The sequence below is a fragment of the Penaeus monodon genome, unplaced genomic scaffold (assembly GCF_015228065.2).
Source record: "Penaeus monodon isolate SGIC_2016 unplaced genomic scaffold, NSTDA_Pmon_1 PmonScaffold_3490, whole genome shotgun sequence".
NCBI classification, from domain to species: domain Eukaryota; kingdom Metazoa; phylum Arthropoda; class Malacostraca; order Decapoda; family Penaeidae; genus Penaeus; species Penaeus monodon.
In genome coordinates, this window is record NW_023658220.1 from 1 (window position 1) to 20,133 (window position 20,133).

Below are 20,133 nucleotides of genomic sequence, written 5' to 3' on the forward strand. Positions count from 1 at the left end.
ACTCAAAAACATGGAATGTTTAGGTTACCATTCGCACTTCCCAGTCACTTGTCCCTTTCAAGTGTAAAGCATGATGGGGTTACTGCATTCCTAGTTTAACAACTGCAGAATGCTTACATCGCATTTTTTCTATCATTAAATTTCTAGACTAGGAAAACACCTGATTTCATATCATCAGCTCAAGCAGTGTCATTAGATCACAAGTGGACATTATATCAATATGAAAATGGATTTTTCTCTACCATTTAAAACCATATTAACCCCAAAAATTACAAAAGACAATATATCAACATTACTTTCCTTTCTCAAAACCTCAATTCCTGAACTGTAGTCTTAGAAAACGTAAAAAAATCTGGGGAGTTCCCTTTCTCACATAATTAAGGAAATTTATACAGGGTCATATCTGAGGAAAAGTGAATATGTTCATATGTAAAGGTTTAAACAGATTACATAAATCAAACATCTGAATATCAAAGTATGCTGTGATCTTTTAACTAGCAATCCTGTAGTTTTTTAATTCAATAAAAAAAATTCTGAAAGCTCAAAAATGACTTACAGATACACCTTAGATAATACCAAGAAAACTTAATACTCAGCTTTCATATCTATGATCTACAATAAAATTCCATTTCCAGTATACTGAAAAGAACAAGCTACCTCAAATCAAGGGAAAAGATATATTCATCACATATCTACGGGAAGCTCTACAGGGAAACATGTTTGGGTAATATTTGAATAAGAATGAGTATATTCATAAATATACTGAGGGATTATAGAACCAAAAATCTCTAAATAACATTTATTTTCTGACCCTTTAACTAAGAAATTACTTTATTCAATAACCTACTTTGAAAGCTCAATACTAACTGACAGACAGAGCTCAGATAACTTGGAGCAGTTAATCCCTGGCTTTCATATCAAAATCTACATTTAACTAATCATTTCAAAACAAATTGATGAAAAGAACACCCAACCTTAAATTATCTTAGAAACCTAGAAATAATTAAAAATTGTAAGTATTTTTTCCATTTTCTAAAATCAATGACAGATGAATGAATTGAAATCAACCAGCATTAAATTATTTCCTAATAGCTATAAAAAAAAAACATTGAATCAAAGTTTTATTCCTATTTCCATGTATATACAGAGGGCATATAAAAGTACCAGTACATGTGCACTGACATATCCTTTTCACATGTATGTTAGTTATCTCAAGGTCAAAATCACATACTCTCCCTCTCCAGCTCCAACGAGTTGAAATTCCCCATTAAAATCCTCAAGTGTGTGTCTTCCTCTAATCATCACAGAGTTTAATATTTTATATTTCTTCCCAGAGTTACACATATGTGAATAAATATCCATAAGATTATATAATTGGGGATGTTTTTTTAAAGTAAAGCAAATATTAAAATTAAAAAAAGTAATTATAATGCAGAACTAAAAGGGAGAAAAAGCAAGCTATAATGCCCAAATCCAAACTTGATAAATAAAATGCGACCGAACCCGTTCCTAAATAGGCCTATAACCTCGTCAGGTGGGTTCCTCACACCCGGTCTCTTTATTTAACCCTATCTTTCCTTTTTTTTTTTACCCTAAATTAAACATTTCCGGGCATTTACATACTTCTCTCACTAAAAAACACGTCCAGTATTAGAAAACTGTATATAATTAAATGGAAATAATATTTTGCTTTTATTAATATAATGCAAATCCATGGTTGGGTTTTTTGTACTAAGTGCCGAGACGGATTTCCCTCTGAAAGCCCAGAGTATAATATGGTTTGCTCACATTAAGCATCGAGATTGGTGTTTATCAGCTTGCAATTAACGATCCGCAGTATTTATGCAAAAGTGGCCCTATTTTAAATCACATGCCAAAAATAAGACGGAGCGCCGCATCGCGTCCCGCACAGCCGTCCTTGACCCAGGCTGATTGGAAAATGAAGACTTTTGGCAAACGACGATGGAAGTGACTTCTTTGGTTATTTTCCTTAACTATTTTTTATTTTTCCCTTCATATTTTTTTGCGCAAAATTTATTTTATTATATAGCTTAAGAAAGCCAGAGGTAATCCAAAGTATTTGTAAATTCCTATGGTTTGAGGGCAAATTTTAGGGAATTTTTCCCCTGATTATTATTCACCCCGGAATCTTGAAATTACAGGTGTTTGAAAAGGTTTTTTGAACTTGGTTTCAAGGACACAATCCACGTCGTTATAATATTTTTGTTCTTTGATAAACTAAAAGTGTATAATCGTAGAGATTTGTTTCTTTTCTACACTGTGTAAAGGGAAAATTTATCTCTTCATTTTACATGTTTTTAAAGATAGACATACACTGAATTAACATGTTTGATCATCCTCGTAATTATGCTTCAAAACAAAAATAAATAATAAAACTCTCTTCCGAGCGCAAAATCCAGTTTCCCAGAAACAACCCTGTAGCCCCTCAGGACAAAAAAAAATTTTTTTTCCAGATTCCCCCCCAAAACTACCCAAATTCCCCAGATCTGCCTCGAATCTCCCCCAGAGAGCGGCCGAATTTTCCCCTGCATCTCTTATGTTTACTTGTGTCACAGAAACAGCTGGAGGCAGTAGGAGAGCGACGCTGCCAATGCAATTTTTCTCTGATTTTATCGTCGTTTCTTCCTTATTCTCCCTTCGTAAGCCGGGGGATTTACATGGCCACGTAATTGGGCTTTGTTATTTGTCTTTCATTCGCAAAAGGAGGGAGAATTTCTGCCGAAAATGGAGCCTGTGATGGTCCTGTCGCTCCTCTCCTTTGCCATGTTGGTTGGTTGTTACTCGGCGGGTTCCATCCCTCTCGTCATGACCATGTCTGAGGTAGGTCAATTCTGGCTCTTATTGGAGGATTTAGCCGTCTTTTGCACGGTGATGTGTATGGTGCGTGTAGTGTGATGGTGTGACAGTGTGTCGTTCGTGGGAAATAAGGGGCTTATGTTGACACTTTTATCACGCTCTTCAGTTACACACCGCGGCTCAAGGTCGTTATGTGCACCAAGTGACAAGAAGTGATTTATTTTTCTTTTATTATCAACTTTTATTTATTGCAGTTCGAGGTCGATTTTTAGTGTTAGTTTCCATTTTCTAAGAAAAGCAAATAATTTATGTAAAAAAGGAAATTATTGGAGTAGTATCCACAGCAAATTCTATGATTCTATGCTTAATGAGCCAGTATGCTGGAACATTTTTCATAATTGCAAAGCTATAAGTAAGGTTTTGCTATGAAGATGCTGTCTAACATGATGGGGAATAGATTATTGTTATAGTATTTTTAATGTTTTCTGTGGCTGCATTCAAAAGTTAGACACCTCGTAGCCACAAATCATATCTGGTAGAGCAGATGGAAGTGAAAGTTGTCAGTGTAAAACTACAAGGAACTTGCAGTGTGATAAGTTTGAAATTTCTTTATAATAAGAATGGTATCTTTAATTATCAGAATGCCTGTGAGCTCCTGTTGCTGTTACTAGAATGAAATTTCTAATTGACCGAGCAAGAAGCCTTGACACACAAGAGACAGTGCAGTGTAAATAGAACCATTATAGCATTGTGTGAATTATATCTGTTAAGGATAACTTTGATTTTAATAAGGGTGATATTAAAGAAATCAACATCAAAAAGAAAAAGGAATGACCTAAACAAATTTAGATAATGCTCAATACAGTTGTATATTTCCTTCCCATTTCTACTCCTTCTTAATGTTCTCTTCAATTGAACAAAGTCCCAAGGCTGCCTGATATTTGATTAATAGTTTGTTGAGAAATTTGGTTGCTTATAGACAACTGAGTACATTATTTATAGATTACAAATATACAGTTTTTTGGCATTTTAACTATGAAGTAATATTTGGCATATGAAAATGTTTGCTAACTATCACATTCAGGGTATCTTGTACTGTGGTAGGACATCTATGAGCACTTAAAAGATACAGCCCTTCAAATATAAGATACAATTCCCTTTTTAGCGTCATTGCTTTAACCCATTGCTGCCAGGTGGCATTTATGTACATGTAATGGCATGCCTGGATTATATTCCAGGTGGCATGTGCATACATGACATGGTGTGCTGTTCCCGTTTTCTGGGGTATGTCTGGTCATGTCACGCACACTATGGTGACGACAAGATCTGGCAGCGGAGTCTGGATCACTATGAATACAACCAGGGAGAGAGGGCTTTCGTATTGGAAAACCAACTTGGTGGTATTAGGTTAAAAGTCATATATGCTGCATACCAAAAGTGGATTAAATTTATGCTTCTCAGGCTTCTAATTTTTCACTCAAGTGTCAGACTGTGCCCAAAGCAATGGCTCAGTACGGTAATTATCATGAGTGGGTTAAAAAAAAATATGAAATGGACTGAACAGTTTACCTTTCTTTACTATGGGTCATTAGAAAAAAATGCATTAAAGTTTACATAAGTTTAGAAACCAACATCTTGATAAGGGAGGTTCTCAGATATATGGAAGATTAGTTTAAACTATTTATGTGTATAATTACCTAGAGTACATAAGAAAGACGAGTTATGGAAGGAAAGAAAATTGAGAAGGTACTGTGTAGTATAAAATTTCACTCTTTACGATGGCAGTCTGATTTAACCTTCTGTGGCTTTTACAGGTATGAGTATGGTTTAACTTCTGTTTATACTCACAGCATAAAAAATGTCAATACTTTTATGAGAGTGAAAGACAAAGACTTGGACTATATGATATGCTATCAGAAGTTAGGGTCTCTCTTTAAACAAACATCTTATTTTCTCCCCCTCTCTCTCCTCTATCTTCCTCTCTCTATCTCCCCTTCTTTCTCCCCTTCCCTGCTTCCCTCCACTGTCCTGCTGTCTCTCCTCTCTCTTTCCACTCCACACTCCTTCTCCACACCCATTTTCCATCCATTTTTACATCACTCTTTCTTTTTCTTTCTTTTTTGTCTCTCTAATGTTCACATAATATATATATATATTTCTTTCTTCTTCTTCCTTCTTCTTCTTCTTCTTCTTCTTCTTCTTCTTCTTCTTCTTCTTCTTCTTCTTCTTCTTCGGCTTCGTCTTCGTCTTCGTCTTCGTTTTTCGTCTTTCGTCTTCTTCTTCTTCTTCTTTTCTTCGTCTTCTTCGTCTTCTTCTTCTTCTTTCAATACAGAGGATCAAATAGGGTGTTCTTTGTAATCTCAGTAGTTTTAGTTTATCCTCATTGATCAGATACCATGCATGTTTTGCAGCAAGCTTATATGCATAAATTTAAGTGTTAATAACCTTCTATGAATATGTTAATAAACTGTGTAGTTATACACATGAATTTGGGTCTTTGTAAATTAAATTTCTGTTCAATGTATTTTTCTTGTGATAGTTGTTCTTTGTCTGTTGCAAAGAATAAGGTTAAGGATGTCTGTGAAGCAGGCTTTTGTTTCTGGTTTGGATAATCCTTTTTGACAACCAAATAATACTATATTCTATGGTTCTACATTCTAGTGGGTCTATGCACTAGTATATCCAGTATTTCTTTAGCTATGCTTAAAACACATGAACTGATTTAGATGCAAACAGACAGAATGATCTGACAGGAGGAAGAGAGCAAAAGGTCTAAAAATATAGAAGATGCAGGTCCATAAATTAGAGATGTAGCAATTTAAATCACCAAGAGAAATGTAGGTTGTGTACATGAGATATAGAGACTAAAAGGTACTTGATATATTGATATAGAGTGAAAGACACTGAGAAGGAGAAAGTTAATAAGTCACTATTTGTTATAAATAGATGCTATAATATTCAGTAAATGTCTTTGTATGTGCTTGGTTTTCTTCTGTGAGGTTGCATTTACACCTGTATAGTATAAGTATGTCCACTAATCAATCTATCCTCTTGTAATTCCATGTGAACTTCTGCCTGTCGTATAATGTTGAATTTGAAGACATTTACATTTTCTTCTTACAGGACCGTATGGAGGTAGTGACAGTGTTGGGTGCCGGCCTACTTGTGGGCACATCTCTCACTGTCATCATTCCTGAGGGAGTCAACACACTGTTCAGCATGGAAACAAGCACAAAAGGTATTTATTGCTTATTTCAGTTTCTTTTTCTTTTTTATAGTAATAGGGAAACTATTTAATTGATCATTGGCATGAAAAGCTATATAGATAGACAACTAATTCACACACAATTGATGTTTTGTTATGAAGCCTCTCATATGAAGTATGAATAGAAATTGTATATGTGTGTGTGTGTGTGTGCTTGTGTGTGTGCGTGCGTGTTCGTGTTCATGCATGCGTGTGTGTGTGTGTGTGTGTGTGTGTTTGTGTGTGTTTGTGTGTGTGTGTGTGTGTGGGGTGTGTGTGTGTGTGTGTGTGGGGTGTGGTGTGTGTGTGTGTGTGTGTGGGGTGTGTTTTTGGTGTGTGTTGTGTGGATGCATGCATATGTGCGTGCGTCCGTGTGCGTGTGTTCGTTTGTTTTTGTGTTTTTGTGTGTGTGTGTATGTGTGTGTGTGTGTTTGTTTGTGTGTTTTTTACATATATCATCTATATGAAACTGCAAAACAAAACCCAATTTCTGTAACCACAAGGATAATGACCCCAGAACTACCAGCAGTACCTCTAGCAGCTTTTGTCCAGGAAATAGAACCAAACAATTGAAAAAGTACCACTAGATGGCACCAGTACCACTATAGATATCTTTATTTAATACATATCTCAACAGTAAGAGAATTTTTACATGCACAGATTTTTTTGGGGACCCAGATCAAAATCTATTATTCCAGGCAGTCACACTGAAGGCCACAGCCACACTGGTGAGGAGCAGGCGCACACAGAACCACACAACCTCATCGGACCACCGCTTGTCCTTGGGTTCCTGTTGATGTTGCTCATAGACCAGTGCTCAGGTGGCCATCGCAAAGCAGGTGATTTTTACTGGCAGCACATTGAAGTTGCTGCATGTTCTACAGCTGAAAGGAGAATCTCTAAGGATTAAATTCTGTTTATTCAGTTTCAAGAGTATGTAAAAACAATTGGAGTGTTGGCCAACCCACTACTTTCAGTTACTTTCCCATTTTTCTGGCAATGAGACAGTGGAAATAATCCAAAGATAATAGTAAAATTCTCTTCAGCTGTTCATTGTAGGTTTAAAATGAGATATTTATCAAGAGGAATTTCATTACACAAATTTTAGTTCTTTAAATTATGTATGTTGCACAGCATAGCAGTTAAGTTCATGTTCTTCTTTACTAATGTAATATGGCATACACAGGTGATGCAGAGAATGGAGTTACCAAAGGAAGGAGAAGTTCGCTGACAAGCCACCTTAGGCTTAGTGGTACATGCTTGCAGGTAAGATCGCTGGAGCTTAGAACTTTTAATTCATTTGAAATGTGATCATTAACTAGCTTTAATCCTACAGAAACAGGTAAGGTTACTCTAAAACTCCTAGTCATTGATTTGCATATAGAAGAGAAACAGGACAGACACAGTGAGGGATAGGGTGGAGGGAGATAAGGAGATAGGGAGTTGAAGCAGATAAGATAAGAGGAGATATGGGGGAAGAGGGGAAAATAGAGAAGGAGGGAGAGAGATGATCTTTTATACAATTTGATAGAGACAGATTGAAAGAAAGATTTCTCCACAGGGACAAATACACCTTACTGCACCTTTACTTTCTAATGATAATTATGAGTTTACTTAGTCTTGGGATATGGAACAGTTCCTTGGTCATTTTTTGTGGTGGTCTGGTGGTGTTCTCTCACTCACTGTTTGTTCTCAGTATTCTTTCTTGTTTTTTCCAAGAATATATTTATCAAATAGTAGATTGCGCTTGTGTGAATGCAGGTGCATCACAACCTGCTTGTGGCTTGAGATCCAGGCAATAGGCTTACTTGAGTGTTCAGTCTCCTGGGGTGTGGCATGTCAGCTTGGCCCAAACCAGTGCTCATGTGTGGCCACCAGGACTCCTTGCCTCCTCTGTGCAATGTTTTCATCTCAATAATTACAATAACAATAAGTAACCTTTTGACATTTGTATGATTTTAAAAATATTATGCATTATTCAGTTTTTCTGTAATGCACCCTGTGCCTTTTTAGTTGTTCCTTTGTTTTTTTAGGTGCTTTGATAAGTATGTATGATTTTTTTCATCTTTTTAGTACAGTCATCAGTCATGGGAGAATAGAAACTTGGGTGCCAAGCTGCACTTTGAAATACATAATGTCTACGAAGTATAATATCTGAAACACTTATCATGCTTGAAATTGCACACTTCCCCCCATCTCCCCTTCTGTAGAGAGAGAGAGTGGGAGAGGAGGTGGGCAAGAGAAAATGAGAGAGATGTTCATAGTAGAGATATTGTAATAAGTTTATCAAATTATATATACCACGTCTTGGAAGTCAGGCTCAAACTATACACAACTATAGAAATACTGTATACAATGAATTAATAGCATAGTGAGGTACGATGAAATTTTTCCAAGGTTTGTGATACCTAACCCAGTGTTACTTATTTTACAGCTCAAGGTCATCAAAGTTTTTTTACTAATTGATATATGAATGTTGGCTAGAAATTATGAAAGATAATCTTGGTAATAAGAAATTTCACCAGATATGGTCTTTTGTGTTCCAAAGAAAAAAAGAAACCTGATGCTAGAGAGAATTTAATTCACTAATACAAGGATAACATGTATACATGCACTCTCCACTATACTTTTGTCTTATTATTATTATTATACATAGATAGCTCCACAATCACTCTGTCAGTAAAGAGACCTTTCCTGTTTACCCAAGTCCTGGACCCCCCCAATCCCTTGCCCGTTGTTGTCGTGGGGGGGCTTGGGAGGCGGAGACTGGGACCCAATGATGGGAACTTCCCAACCTTGGGACTCAGCCCTCGACTCAACTAATTTTGCATGGTCCTTTATTTTCCTTCCCCTTTTCGTTTCTGTCCCTTCACCAAACCCTTCTGCTATCCACCTCCTAAGGTGTGAGAGCCGTGCTGAAAGGATGAAAGGCTGACTTTGTGCCAGTCCTGAACGGCCTGAGGGAGCCATGGGCACGGTATTCCCCTGATTTTTCTAGCCCTTACCCCTCAAGGGGACCCTGAGGGGGACTGTTTTTATCCCCAACATAATCCGGGGCTTACCATGGCCAGCAATGAAAACTTACCTCCACTATTAGGGGCAATGAGGCTTGCCCCTTTATCAAATAGCCCCAACGATGTAAACCCACCCGATTCCCTGACCCCAGGCTCTCCTTTGAACCACGGCTCCGAACACTGCAACAACTACCCCCTCATCCATGCCTACTAGTACAGTACCAACAACCAATCCTTAAGAAACATTTCCACCCCTCCCAGCACGCTCAACTTCATCACCTCTACCCCCACAACCTCCAACATCAACCACCCCATCCTCCCTTATTAATACCTTACAGCCTTATTGCCCACCTCCCCATAACACTACCTCCCTCAACACTACTCCTCGTCACGCACCCGCCCTTCGACTACCCCTATCACTACAACAATTTTGAATACCCTCTTCAGCACAGCCAATGGGACCGATTTTTCGTGATCCCTCCCACAGCTCCCTACTCTGACAACACCCTTCTCTTCCAACAATGTCTCCAAAACAAGTAGGTAAAGTCTTTTTCCGTAGCCGACCCGACCGCTCCCGTCTTGTCACAGTAACATCCGAAAACCAAGCTATAGCATTAACAAAACTAACAGACATATATGGTAACCCCATCCTTGCAGAACCCCATCCAACCCTCAATACTTGCACCGGAACAGTTTCAATCTCCCCAGCAAATTGCCCAATCTATGACAAAGATTGGTCAGAATTGTGGAGAAGACCTACTTGCCTGTCTCACAGACTATGATGCAACGTCAGTACAATGCTACTCCATTCCCCCCAGAGCTAATCGAAAGAAACACACTAACATAGCCAAAATTACCTTCAGAAGACATGACCTTCCCTTTAAAACGTCTATATAGGAGGAGAATCCCTCCCTGTTCGTCCATACCACCTCCTCCACGTCAGTGCCAAAATTGTTGGCGTCTAGGACACCCAGCCAAACATTGCCGTTCCACAGCCAGATGCCCACTATGTGCCCAACCTGGCCATACCCGATCTAACTGCCCTGCACAATCACGCACATGTGCCAACTGTGGCGGCCCCATAATGTATTTTATAGGGGCTGTCCCCCCCTACAAATTTGAGTCTGAGGTAGCAACTCTCAGATTCAAACTTGGACTCACACTACGTGAAACCAGACAAGAAGCACGTCGACGTGGTTTCTCTCTTACTCCTTACTCCATAATACTGCTCATTCTACCAATTCTCCTAAAACCCACCCCCCCTACATCTAAACCCCCCTCTTCTACCTCCTACCTTCCCAGTCAAACTCTTTTGCCAACCTAAATCCAGACACGCCAATCTCTACTACAGATATCTCAATCACCACCACAACCCCAACACCGTCCCCTCTCCCTCCTCGCACTACCCGTAAAAAGACAGAACAAACGTTCCACCCCCTCTTCCCCTACCACACAATCCACCTCCACCTTCCTTTACTCCTTTGCTTGAGACACCAGTCCTCTCTTCCCCCCCCTCACAAGAAATCCTATATCCCCCAAAACTCCCAAACCAACTCAGAAGAAAACCATTGAAAATATTCAGATTACCTAATGAAACTGACACTCAACCTCCAAATCTTACAACTCCTGCTCCTTCCACACTCCAAGTAACTGCTGATATCCATCCTCCTCCTAACGATATCCCCCCCGACCCCTATCCTCCTACCCCCCCTACCAACACAGCCCATCCCCCCCGACCCCAACCCCGCCCACATTATCCCTCCCACCATCCCTCTATCCCTTCCACTCCCTCCTGGATACACACGTAAATCCCTTATGTCACAAGTATCCCCTTCCTCATCTCCTAATACCCCTCCTAGTAGAACACCAACTCCCACACCTCTCCCATCTCAGACCTCTCAGTCCTTTTCCCACCCTCTAACTGCTTCCCCCCTCAAGATCAGTAAAGTATACTATCCTTCATTGGAATATTCCGGTTTCCGCTCCCACAGAACTGACCTTCGTCATATTTCCCTTTCCTCTTTTTAGTCCATCTATTGTATGCCTTCAAGAGACCTTTCTAACACATCCTCCAATACCCCAATTATCATTTTGTCTTATCCCCACTTCCCTTTATGTCTCATCCATACTTATCAATCAGAAAACACCTTATGTCACACCTCCCTTTCATATCCAATGTCCCTTGCACAGTTTTAATGTTCCCCTTTCAATCCCACACATCCTATTATCGTGCCCACGTTTTGAAACAACCCGTACCTCTGCTTTCCCCCATCTATCCTCCCTTCACCGACCTCCCAACTATCAGACATCCTTTCAGAAACCCACACTTTCTGCTTCACAACCTATTCTCTTTCCTCAAACGTATACATATCCTTCATCTAATCTAACTCCTTACCACACCCGACCCTAAACCCCTTTTACTCACCAATTCCTTTTCCCAGCTTAGACAACTAATCACTAACTCAACCACCCTTCCCAAACATTAACTATAGTGCTACATGACTTAGATGTCTAGCACATTTCTCTTGCTTTTAACCATTAACCATTAACCAAGTCCTGGAAATAGGGAGAAGAGGGTTTTTATTTTTATTATCATTATTAGTGTTATTAGCATTATTTTGTTTGTATAATTATGATAATACTAATAATGTAAATAACATTGTAACAGTGGGGATGTCAGAAAGTCATAAAAATTCAAGGAATGGGATAAACAGGTGAGTAAGTAGCTGACTCTTTAGTGACAAAGCACTTGTGGATCATCTTTGTGTAAGAAGAATAGTAAAAGAAAACAGGTTATCATACACATGTAAAAGGACTTATAGTGTGAAGTATACAAAGTTAACTAATTTTCTGCAGTAGATAAGTATAATAGAAAAGTATAAATAGTGCTAGGGTTGCAGTGTACATGTAAATAAGCAAATAATAAATGGCAAAAGTACATTAAAAAAATGTAACTGCTTGCACTTTACAGCACAGAACAAGTGACAGGCTCAGAGCTTTTGTTGTATTAAAGCATTTGTAGATTAAAATGAGAAGAGATGTTATTAACATATCAATTTTCACGTTGCAGCTGATGGCATAGCACTTGGGGCTGCAGTCTCATCATCACACACGGATGTTGAAATGATCGTTTTTTTCGCCATCATGCTACACAAGGTACAACTCCTGCTTTTAGGTGCATTTGTAAACGTCTATTGAGTGATCATAATCCTTAGGTAATTTCTCTAGAATGCTCTCATTTACATTACAAGCTACAAGTACAGATCTGAACAGCATTCATCCTGTGCTTCTTTTTCTAGTTTATTGTTGTGGCTGTTATTATTTTTCGCAACAAAAATATAATTAACCGACTGTATCCATAAACAGGCTCCTGCAGCATTTGGGTTTGTGACCTTTTTGTTGCATGACGGACTAGAGAGAAATCAAATTCGGCGACACTTGCTCGTGTTCGCCCTTGCTGCTCCCATCGGTGCCGTGGTCACATATGTTGCAATTGTCCCCGGTAAATATCGTGTCTGCTGCCAGATTCTGTGGTAGCATTGGCAGCTTTGGAGTGGATGTTCTTTTTTCTTTATTTCTTTTTTATCCTTTATTGTCCTGACAGATTAAATCTGTAAGTAAAATTTTGTCTGTCCGTTAAAAATGCATTCAGGAAAAAAAAAAAGACATCTGTGGAGATGCATACCTTTTACAGATGACAGTGACTAATTAAATCTTTTCAGTATTCCAGAGAGTACTTAGTGCTTAATAACATAAAAACAGATTTAATTATTGATTTAATAGTGATATCATAATAACCTTCATCATTGAAAATAAACTAAGGACTTGTTAAATTCCAGAGTGGCACGGAGTCCTTCTCATCCTCCCACACACAGGCATCGCTATGCTCTTCAGTGCTGGGACCTTCCTTTATGTAGCCACAGTACATGTCCCTGCCAGAGCTCACCAGCCACAGCCGAAGGAGAGGGGAGGCAACCATTTCTCCCGCAAGCAGTTGCTGGCCCTCATTTGTGGCTCTTTGCTGCCTCTGTTCCTCACATTTGGCCACCATCACTAGGCAATTTGTCTCCTTGTGTTATTCATCTTCATGGCTTACCATATCTGATGTCTGAGCGTCTTTCACGTGATATTTGAATATTGGAGTATTTTGGGCATTCCTGTACCTTTACAACATGTTCTGTGGTGTGACAGGATGTTGAAAGCCACCTTGGCGACACAAGCCTCCTGTGCCAGTGATTGTATATGGATTGAAAAAAAAACAGTGCTGCTCTTCTAAGACTAATGTTCATTAGTGAGCTGCTCTTCTAGCAACATTGGCAAGAGAGACCCACTGCAAGAACATTCCACTGTGTCAATGGACAGTCTTGTGTGTCGTAAGTTGGTACTTCTCCTATCCTTCTTTTGTCTATTTTGGTGCAAAGCACTGATGTTTTGGTTACTTTTTAGATGCAAATGAATTATGGTTAGAACATTTTAGTGTTTTTAAGGAATATGCACAAGTCTTCTCTTTTTCCCTTTTTATAGAGATTTATGGATATGATTGTTAGATTTTGTTTATTAAACTGTCCCTTTTATTTTTTGTTGTTTATTAGTAATGGTGCCTCTTTAAAACTACCAAGGTAATCATACATCCCCACATGAAGGTTGTCAGACAGAGCAGTCATTTTTATCACCATATTCAAGTAGTTATTGTCATACAGATGCCAGCTGAAATGTGATAGCTGGATGACTTTGCAGGGTTTTAAAATATATATATATGATTTATCTTCATTATGAGGATAAACTGATTTAGAGATTTACCATTGTTGTATTTTTGAACTGAGGAACAGTTTTTTGTATTTCGTGACACTACCATAAGGCACAGGTTGTGAACCTAATGTAGTTAACCGCACTTTGAAATATAGTGAAATACTGCTCATTTTTATTACACATTTTAGAGATTATTTAGCTTTCACTATAATAGATATATGCAGTTAATTCAAGGATTAGTATTATTCACAAAGGTTTTGCAATGAAACTGGCAGTTACTGCACTGTTAAAAGAATCATGTATATGATTTTAAACATTCCTTAAAAGGAAAGGGAAAATACTCAAGATTTCCACTTCATATTTCCTTTTACTTTGCTGTCACAAGTGAATGATTTTCTAATGCTCCATTAAGTTTACAGAACATTGCAAGATAATAGAAAAAGAAAATGGGAAAAAGACAGATATTTTTCATATTTTCACACTGCAATATACCAGCATTAATGTAATATGATGCTTTATTTGTCTTATTATTATCATTATTATTATTATTAATATTGATTTGTTGTGATTAGAATTATTACCACTACTACTATTATTATTATGAATTTTTTGGTTATTATTATAATTATCTTTATTATTATTATTATTTTTATTATTATTATTATTATTATTATTATTGTTGTTGTTGTTGCCAGTATTACTATTTATTATTTATATTTTTTTCTCATTATGATTAACCCCAGTACCAGTGCAATTACAAATATTTTTAATAATAACAATTACCTGAATGATTATTATCATAACAACTAATAACAGTCATTACATCATGAAGAACCATTATTGTCACCACTTCACTATTATCACTACTGCCATTTACCATTACCATTATTATTTGTACTAATATCAAAATTATACCAGTTGTAATTGCTGCATATTATTCATTGCTATAACATATGTGACTGTGATACATATATAGATGTTTTGATTTTTTTATTCTGCAAAGCATGGAGTCCAACTCTTCTCATAGAAATAAAAGATGTATGAAGTCTACCATTTTTAAATTGATAGGAACTGCCTAATTTTGATTAATGTATTTAGGTTAATGCCCAATGGATCCTGTATCTTTTTGTAATTAGTAATCAGTTAAAATTGTTTTTGTTATAGTCATTTTTATTATTTATTTTTATTCTAAATCAATATTATTAATATCTCCTTCTTATTTATATTGCCAGTTGAGCATTTGTATGAGTGTGTTGGAAATATAATGGTACTTTTAAATTACTCTCTTCTTTCTCTTTACATTTTACTTTTTGTTCGTATGGAATTTGGCATGCATGCGTATGCCTGTGAAAGAGAGAGAGAGAGAGAGAGTATATGCGTGTGGTGTGTGTGCGTGTTTTTTGTCAGGGAATTATTTGAACCTCATTGTTTGAATATGTTTTTGTCTTCCTTTACTGAAATTTTCATTGCAGTGGATCAGTCCATAGAACTGACAGCTGGATGTAAATGCATTTCCAAAATCAACATTTTGAATAATACTTTCTGGTCCATTTCTTTCTCCCTTCCAATACTCTTTGGGTGCAGAGGATGTAGAGTGAACTATTCACAATAATGAAAACTAGTTGGTCATAGCCTGAAATGCTTGACTGGTTACGTTGATCTACATTTGGTCTTAGTTGTTGTTTTTTAATTGTCATTTGGAATAACACTGTAATTACTTTGGTCAAAGCTCACTTGTTATGTATAGTGAAATGATACTACACTTGAAATGACAGTCTAGAGGTAGCCTGTTTTGTAATTAAAGTAGCAAAACTCTGTAATTAAACTGTATATCATATTGCCAAAATATTTGTGCTAATGTTATTCTATGTATTTATTGCATTATTCTACATAATTTATGTAACCTTACGTGTTTTGTCATATACAAATCTTCTCATAAAATATACACATACAAAACACACATAAGGCCTTTTTTGTAACATTTCCATAGCCCCTAACACTTGATGCACTCTGATATATGTTTGCCCTTTAACGCATACATTATTGGAACTTGTTGAAACATCTTTTCATTTTGTATTAAAGCATTTGCATTCAACTTGATACGGTTTGATACACATCAGCCAGCCAGTCAGAGCATGATATTTTTCAGTATATTTCAGGCAGACTCAGATAGTGATTTGTGTTTTTGTTAATTACAAATCTCATTGTAAGTTTTTTCATAAAGCTTTTTATTGTAAGGGTGCATAAAATGTTTTCTATGCCATTTTAGTAGTAGATCAAGTAGATGTTCACTATATATGGTAGGATTTGAAGCATTTCTGACAGTCGCTGGAACAACATGGTAAGAATTTCCAACATGTCAAAGTCATACAATATGGTATTGACTTCGGTGGGATGAATGTCTTCAAAATCATTCTGTACCTCTATGATATAGACCTTACAGCTCAAATATATATATATATTTTTTTTTGTTACATATCTTGCTTTGTTGTTATAATTTACTCATAAGTAAAGTATCCCTACCCCCCCCAATCCTTGCCTGTTGTTGGCTTAGGAGGCAAGGCCTGGGACCCAATTCTTGGGATCTCCCCTGCCTTGGGCCTCAGCCCTTGACTCAACTACTTTTGCACCCAGAGGGTCCCTTAGAGAGTAAGGGCTAAACAGCTCTAGACTTACCATGGCCAGTAGTGAATATGTTATACCTTTGTTAGGGGCAATGGCTTGCCCCTTCATGAAATAGCACCACAACTCTAGGCTTACCATGGCCATATGAAGATGTTATACCCTTGTTAGGGGCAATGACTTGCACCTTCATGAAATAGCCCCACCAACTCAAACTCGCCTGGTTCCTTGACCCCAGGCTCTCCTTTGACCCGAATCTGAACACTACACCTACTACCCTCTCCACCCAAGTCAACACTCAATCTCCAGGACACCTGCCAACTCTCCCAACACTACTCCTCGTCCCACACGCCCCATCCTTCTACTACCCCATTTCTACAAATATCTTAAATGCTCTCTTTAGCCCAGCCAAATGGGACCAATTTTTCATGACCCCCCCTCCCCCAACAGCTCCATACTATGAAAAAACACTTCTCTTCCAGAATGTCTCCAAAACAAGTAGGCAAGTCTCTTTCCACAGCCGACCAATCATTCTCATCGATCACAGTTACATCTGAAACCAAGCTATAGCATTATCAGCTCTAACTGATCTTACAGGCAACCTCATTCCTGCAGAACCACATCCAACCTTCAATACTCGTACTGGATCGATCTCTATTACCCAATTTATAAAAAAAATTGGTCAGATTATGGAAAAGACTACTCGCCAGCCTCACAGACTATGATGTAATATCAGTACAGTGCTACTCCATCCCTCCTAAAGGTCACCGTAAGAACCCACCAACATTGCCAAAATTACTTTCCAAAGACATGACCTTCCCTTTAATGTTTACATTGGTTTAGAATCCATCCCTGTTCGACCATATCAATCTCCTTCCCATCAGTGCAAAACACTGCCATCCACAGCCTGATGCCCTCTATGTGCCCAACCTGATCAAACCGATCAAACTGCTCTGCACAGTCACACATATGCCAACTGCGGCAGTCTCCTAATGTATTTTATAGGGGCTGCCCCACTACAAATTTGAGTCTGAGGTGGCAATTCTCAGATACAGACTTGGTCTCACTCTACGTGAAGCCATACAGGCTTCACGTCGACGAGGTTTTTCTCTTACTCCTACTCCAGTAATGACGCTCACTCAAACCCTCCATCTACCTATCTGTTCCTACACACCTTTTCTTACTTATCCCTCCTATATCTTGCTTCCCCACCACTTCTTCCTCCTACCTTCCTCAATCCAGAACACTCCAATCACTACTGCAGCTCAACACCTTCCCATCTCCCCTCCTCACTACCTGCAGCAGACAAACTAAACATTCCCACCCCTTCTTCTACGACACACTCCCCTTCACCTACCTTTGCCTCTACTCCTCAAACACCAGTCTCCTCTTCCCCCATTTTTGTCTCACAAAACTCCCCAACCAACTCATTTACAGAAACTCTTGAAGATATTCTCTCCATTCATTCCTCCAGCACTCATGTTTACACTGATGGCTCCAAATCCACACCGGTGATGGTTTTTGCAGTAACCTTCCCAACTCGCACTTTCAAATACTCCCTCCCTCCTGAATCCAATGTTTTTACTTTACTCACTCCTTTTTTGCCATAAACAATATACTCGCTCCCGCAACTCATTAACACTCATAAAGTTAATGCTCTTGACCAACCAGAACTGGTTGTTTTTACCTGTCCACACGCCGTAAAACTTGCTGGGTGCCCAGCCATGTTGGAATCCCCCGGCAATGAACAGGCGGATACTCTAGCCGTCGCTATGTTAACATCACACAACCACGTTTTTTCACGTATTCCAGCCATGGATTTTACTCCTACTTTAAGACTTTTCTATAATATCCGATGGCAATCTTTCTGGTCAAGTATAATAAATTAAAACTGCTGTGAAACTTCAATTTCCTGGTCAGCTCCATTATCGGAACAGATTTGGGAGACAGCTCTCGCCCGTTTACGTGTTGGCCACACCCTCTAACACTCCTATCTGATGTCACGTTCTGATCTACCCTATGTTCCCTATGTAATGTCCCTCTTTCAGTTCCACACATTCTGTTGTCTGCCCACGCTTGATGCAGTCCGTACCTCTGCTTTCTTCCCACCTATCCTTCACTTGATCTAATCTCCCTTACCTAACCCTACCTTAACCCATTCACTCATCTCCTTTGCCCATCTTTAAACCTTTTCAATATTAATCTAGATAGTTGACGTATAGCAACTAATTACTAACTCAACCGCCCTTCACTAACCCTGTACCTTCCTATAGCGCTACATGACCTTAGATGTCTAGCCATGCTTTTAATCATTAACCATTAACCATCAATAAGTCGAGTAAATGTCTGTGATCATTGTTGTCTGATTTGGACGCGGAACTCACTTGCCGTGGATACGATAAGATGCAAAACCCTAGGCAATTTCCACTTTTCATATGAAGAACAATGTATATAATAAGGAAAAAATATTTTGACTGAATTTGAGAAATACAATTAAACTTTCCACAGCCATGCGAAGCGGAGAGTCATGTGTATAAACAATATAAGTTTGCAGAGTATTTCAGGTACTTTTCCATTTTATTTGAAATTTCCATAATGTCTTGCTTGTAATTAAAAATCTTAACAGCATATTATGTGTACTTTATTGTTTTTTTATTGACTTTCTTTATGTGAAATGAATAAAGATAACTCCTTTTTTTCTATACTTTGTATGTTAGTACAAACTTTGAATATATCATGATACAACTGGAAACGATGTATCAAAGTGTTAGGGGTTTCGGGAATCTACGAAAAGGCCTATACACACACAGACACACCACACACCACACACACACACACCACACAACACACACACACACCACACACACACACACACCACACACACACACACACCACATGATAGATAGATAGATAGAATATAGATACATATGTATGTATACATATGTATATATATACATATATTATATATATATATTATTATATATATATATATATATATATATAACTATATATATATATATATATATTATATATATGTGTGTGTGGTGTGTGTTGTGTGTGGTGTGTGTGTGTGTGTTGTGTGTGTGTGTATGTATATATACATATATAATCTATATATATATAATATATATTATATATTATATATATATATATATATATATGCATGTTTATTGCTTTACCTGTTTATTCATCTCTTCCTACCACACTAGAATAACCAAGGTTATGTTGTTTTTTCCTCCTCCACAAGAGAAATGTATTGGTGTAATTCCTTCTACAATCGATGATTGCCAATATCCTAATATTTAATTTATAGCTATTCCACCACTACCATCTGTATAGTGAATGATGAGTTTAGGCAGACAACCAAGATGTCTTGATTTGTTTAATAAAATTACTCTTAATGATGTTGGAGTGAGGCTGCTTCTGAAAGCGAGACCCTCAATCCCGTGTCCGTTGTTGCGTGAGGGCTTCAGTGGATGGAGACTGAGGCCTAATATCAGGGATCACCCCTACCTTGGGCTTCAGCCCTCGACTCAACTAATTTTGCATGGTCTTCTCTTTTTCCCCTTTCCTTTTCCTTTTCTTCAACTTCTACTGTCCACTTCCTGATGTCTGAAAGCCGTGTTGAAAGCATGAAAGGCTGACTTTGTGCCAGTCATGAATGGCCCAGGGGAACCGTGGTCATGT

At 38.0% G+C, this 20,133-nt stretch overlaps 1 protein-coding gene across 1 annotated transcript; it reads left to right on the plus strand.

The window, feature by feature from the left end:
- Positions 1–2,752: 2,752 nt before the first annotated feature.
- LOC119570663 (zinc transporter ZIP9-like) lies at positions 2,753–13,184 on the plus strand (the record flags this gene model as incomplete). Its single annotated transcript, XM_037918314.1, is given in 8 exon segments — positions 2,753–2,841; positions 5,941–6,055; positions 6,760–6,900; positions 7,248–7,288; positions 7,290–7,321; positions 12,141–12,231; positions 12,442–12,577; positions 12,915–13,184. Coding segments are annotated over 8 exon segments (863 nt in total), but the record flags the coding sequence as incomplete, so codon positions are not given.
- Positions 13,185–20,133: the final 6,949 nt, after the last annotated feature.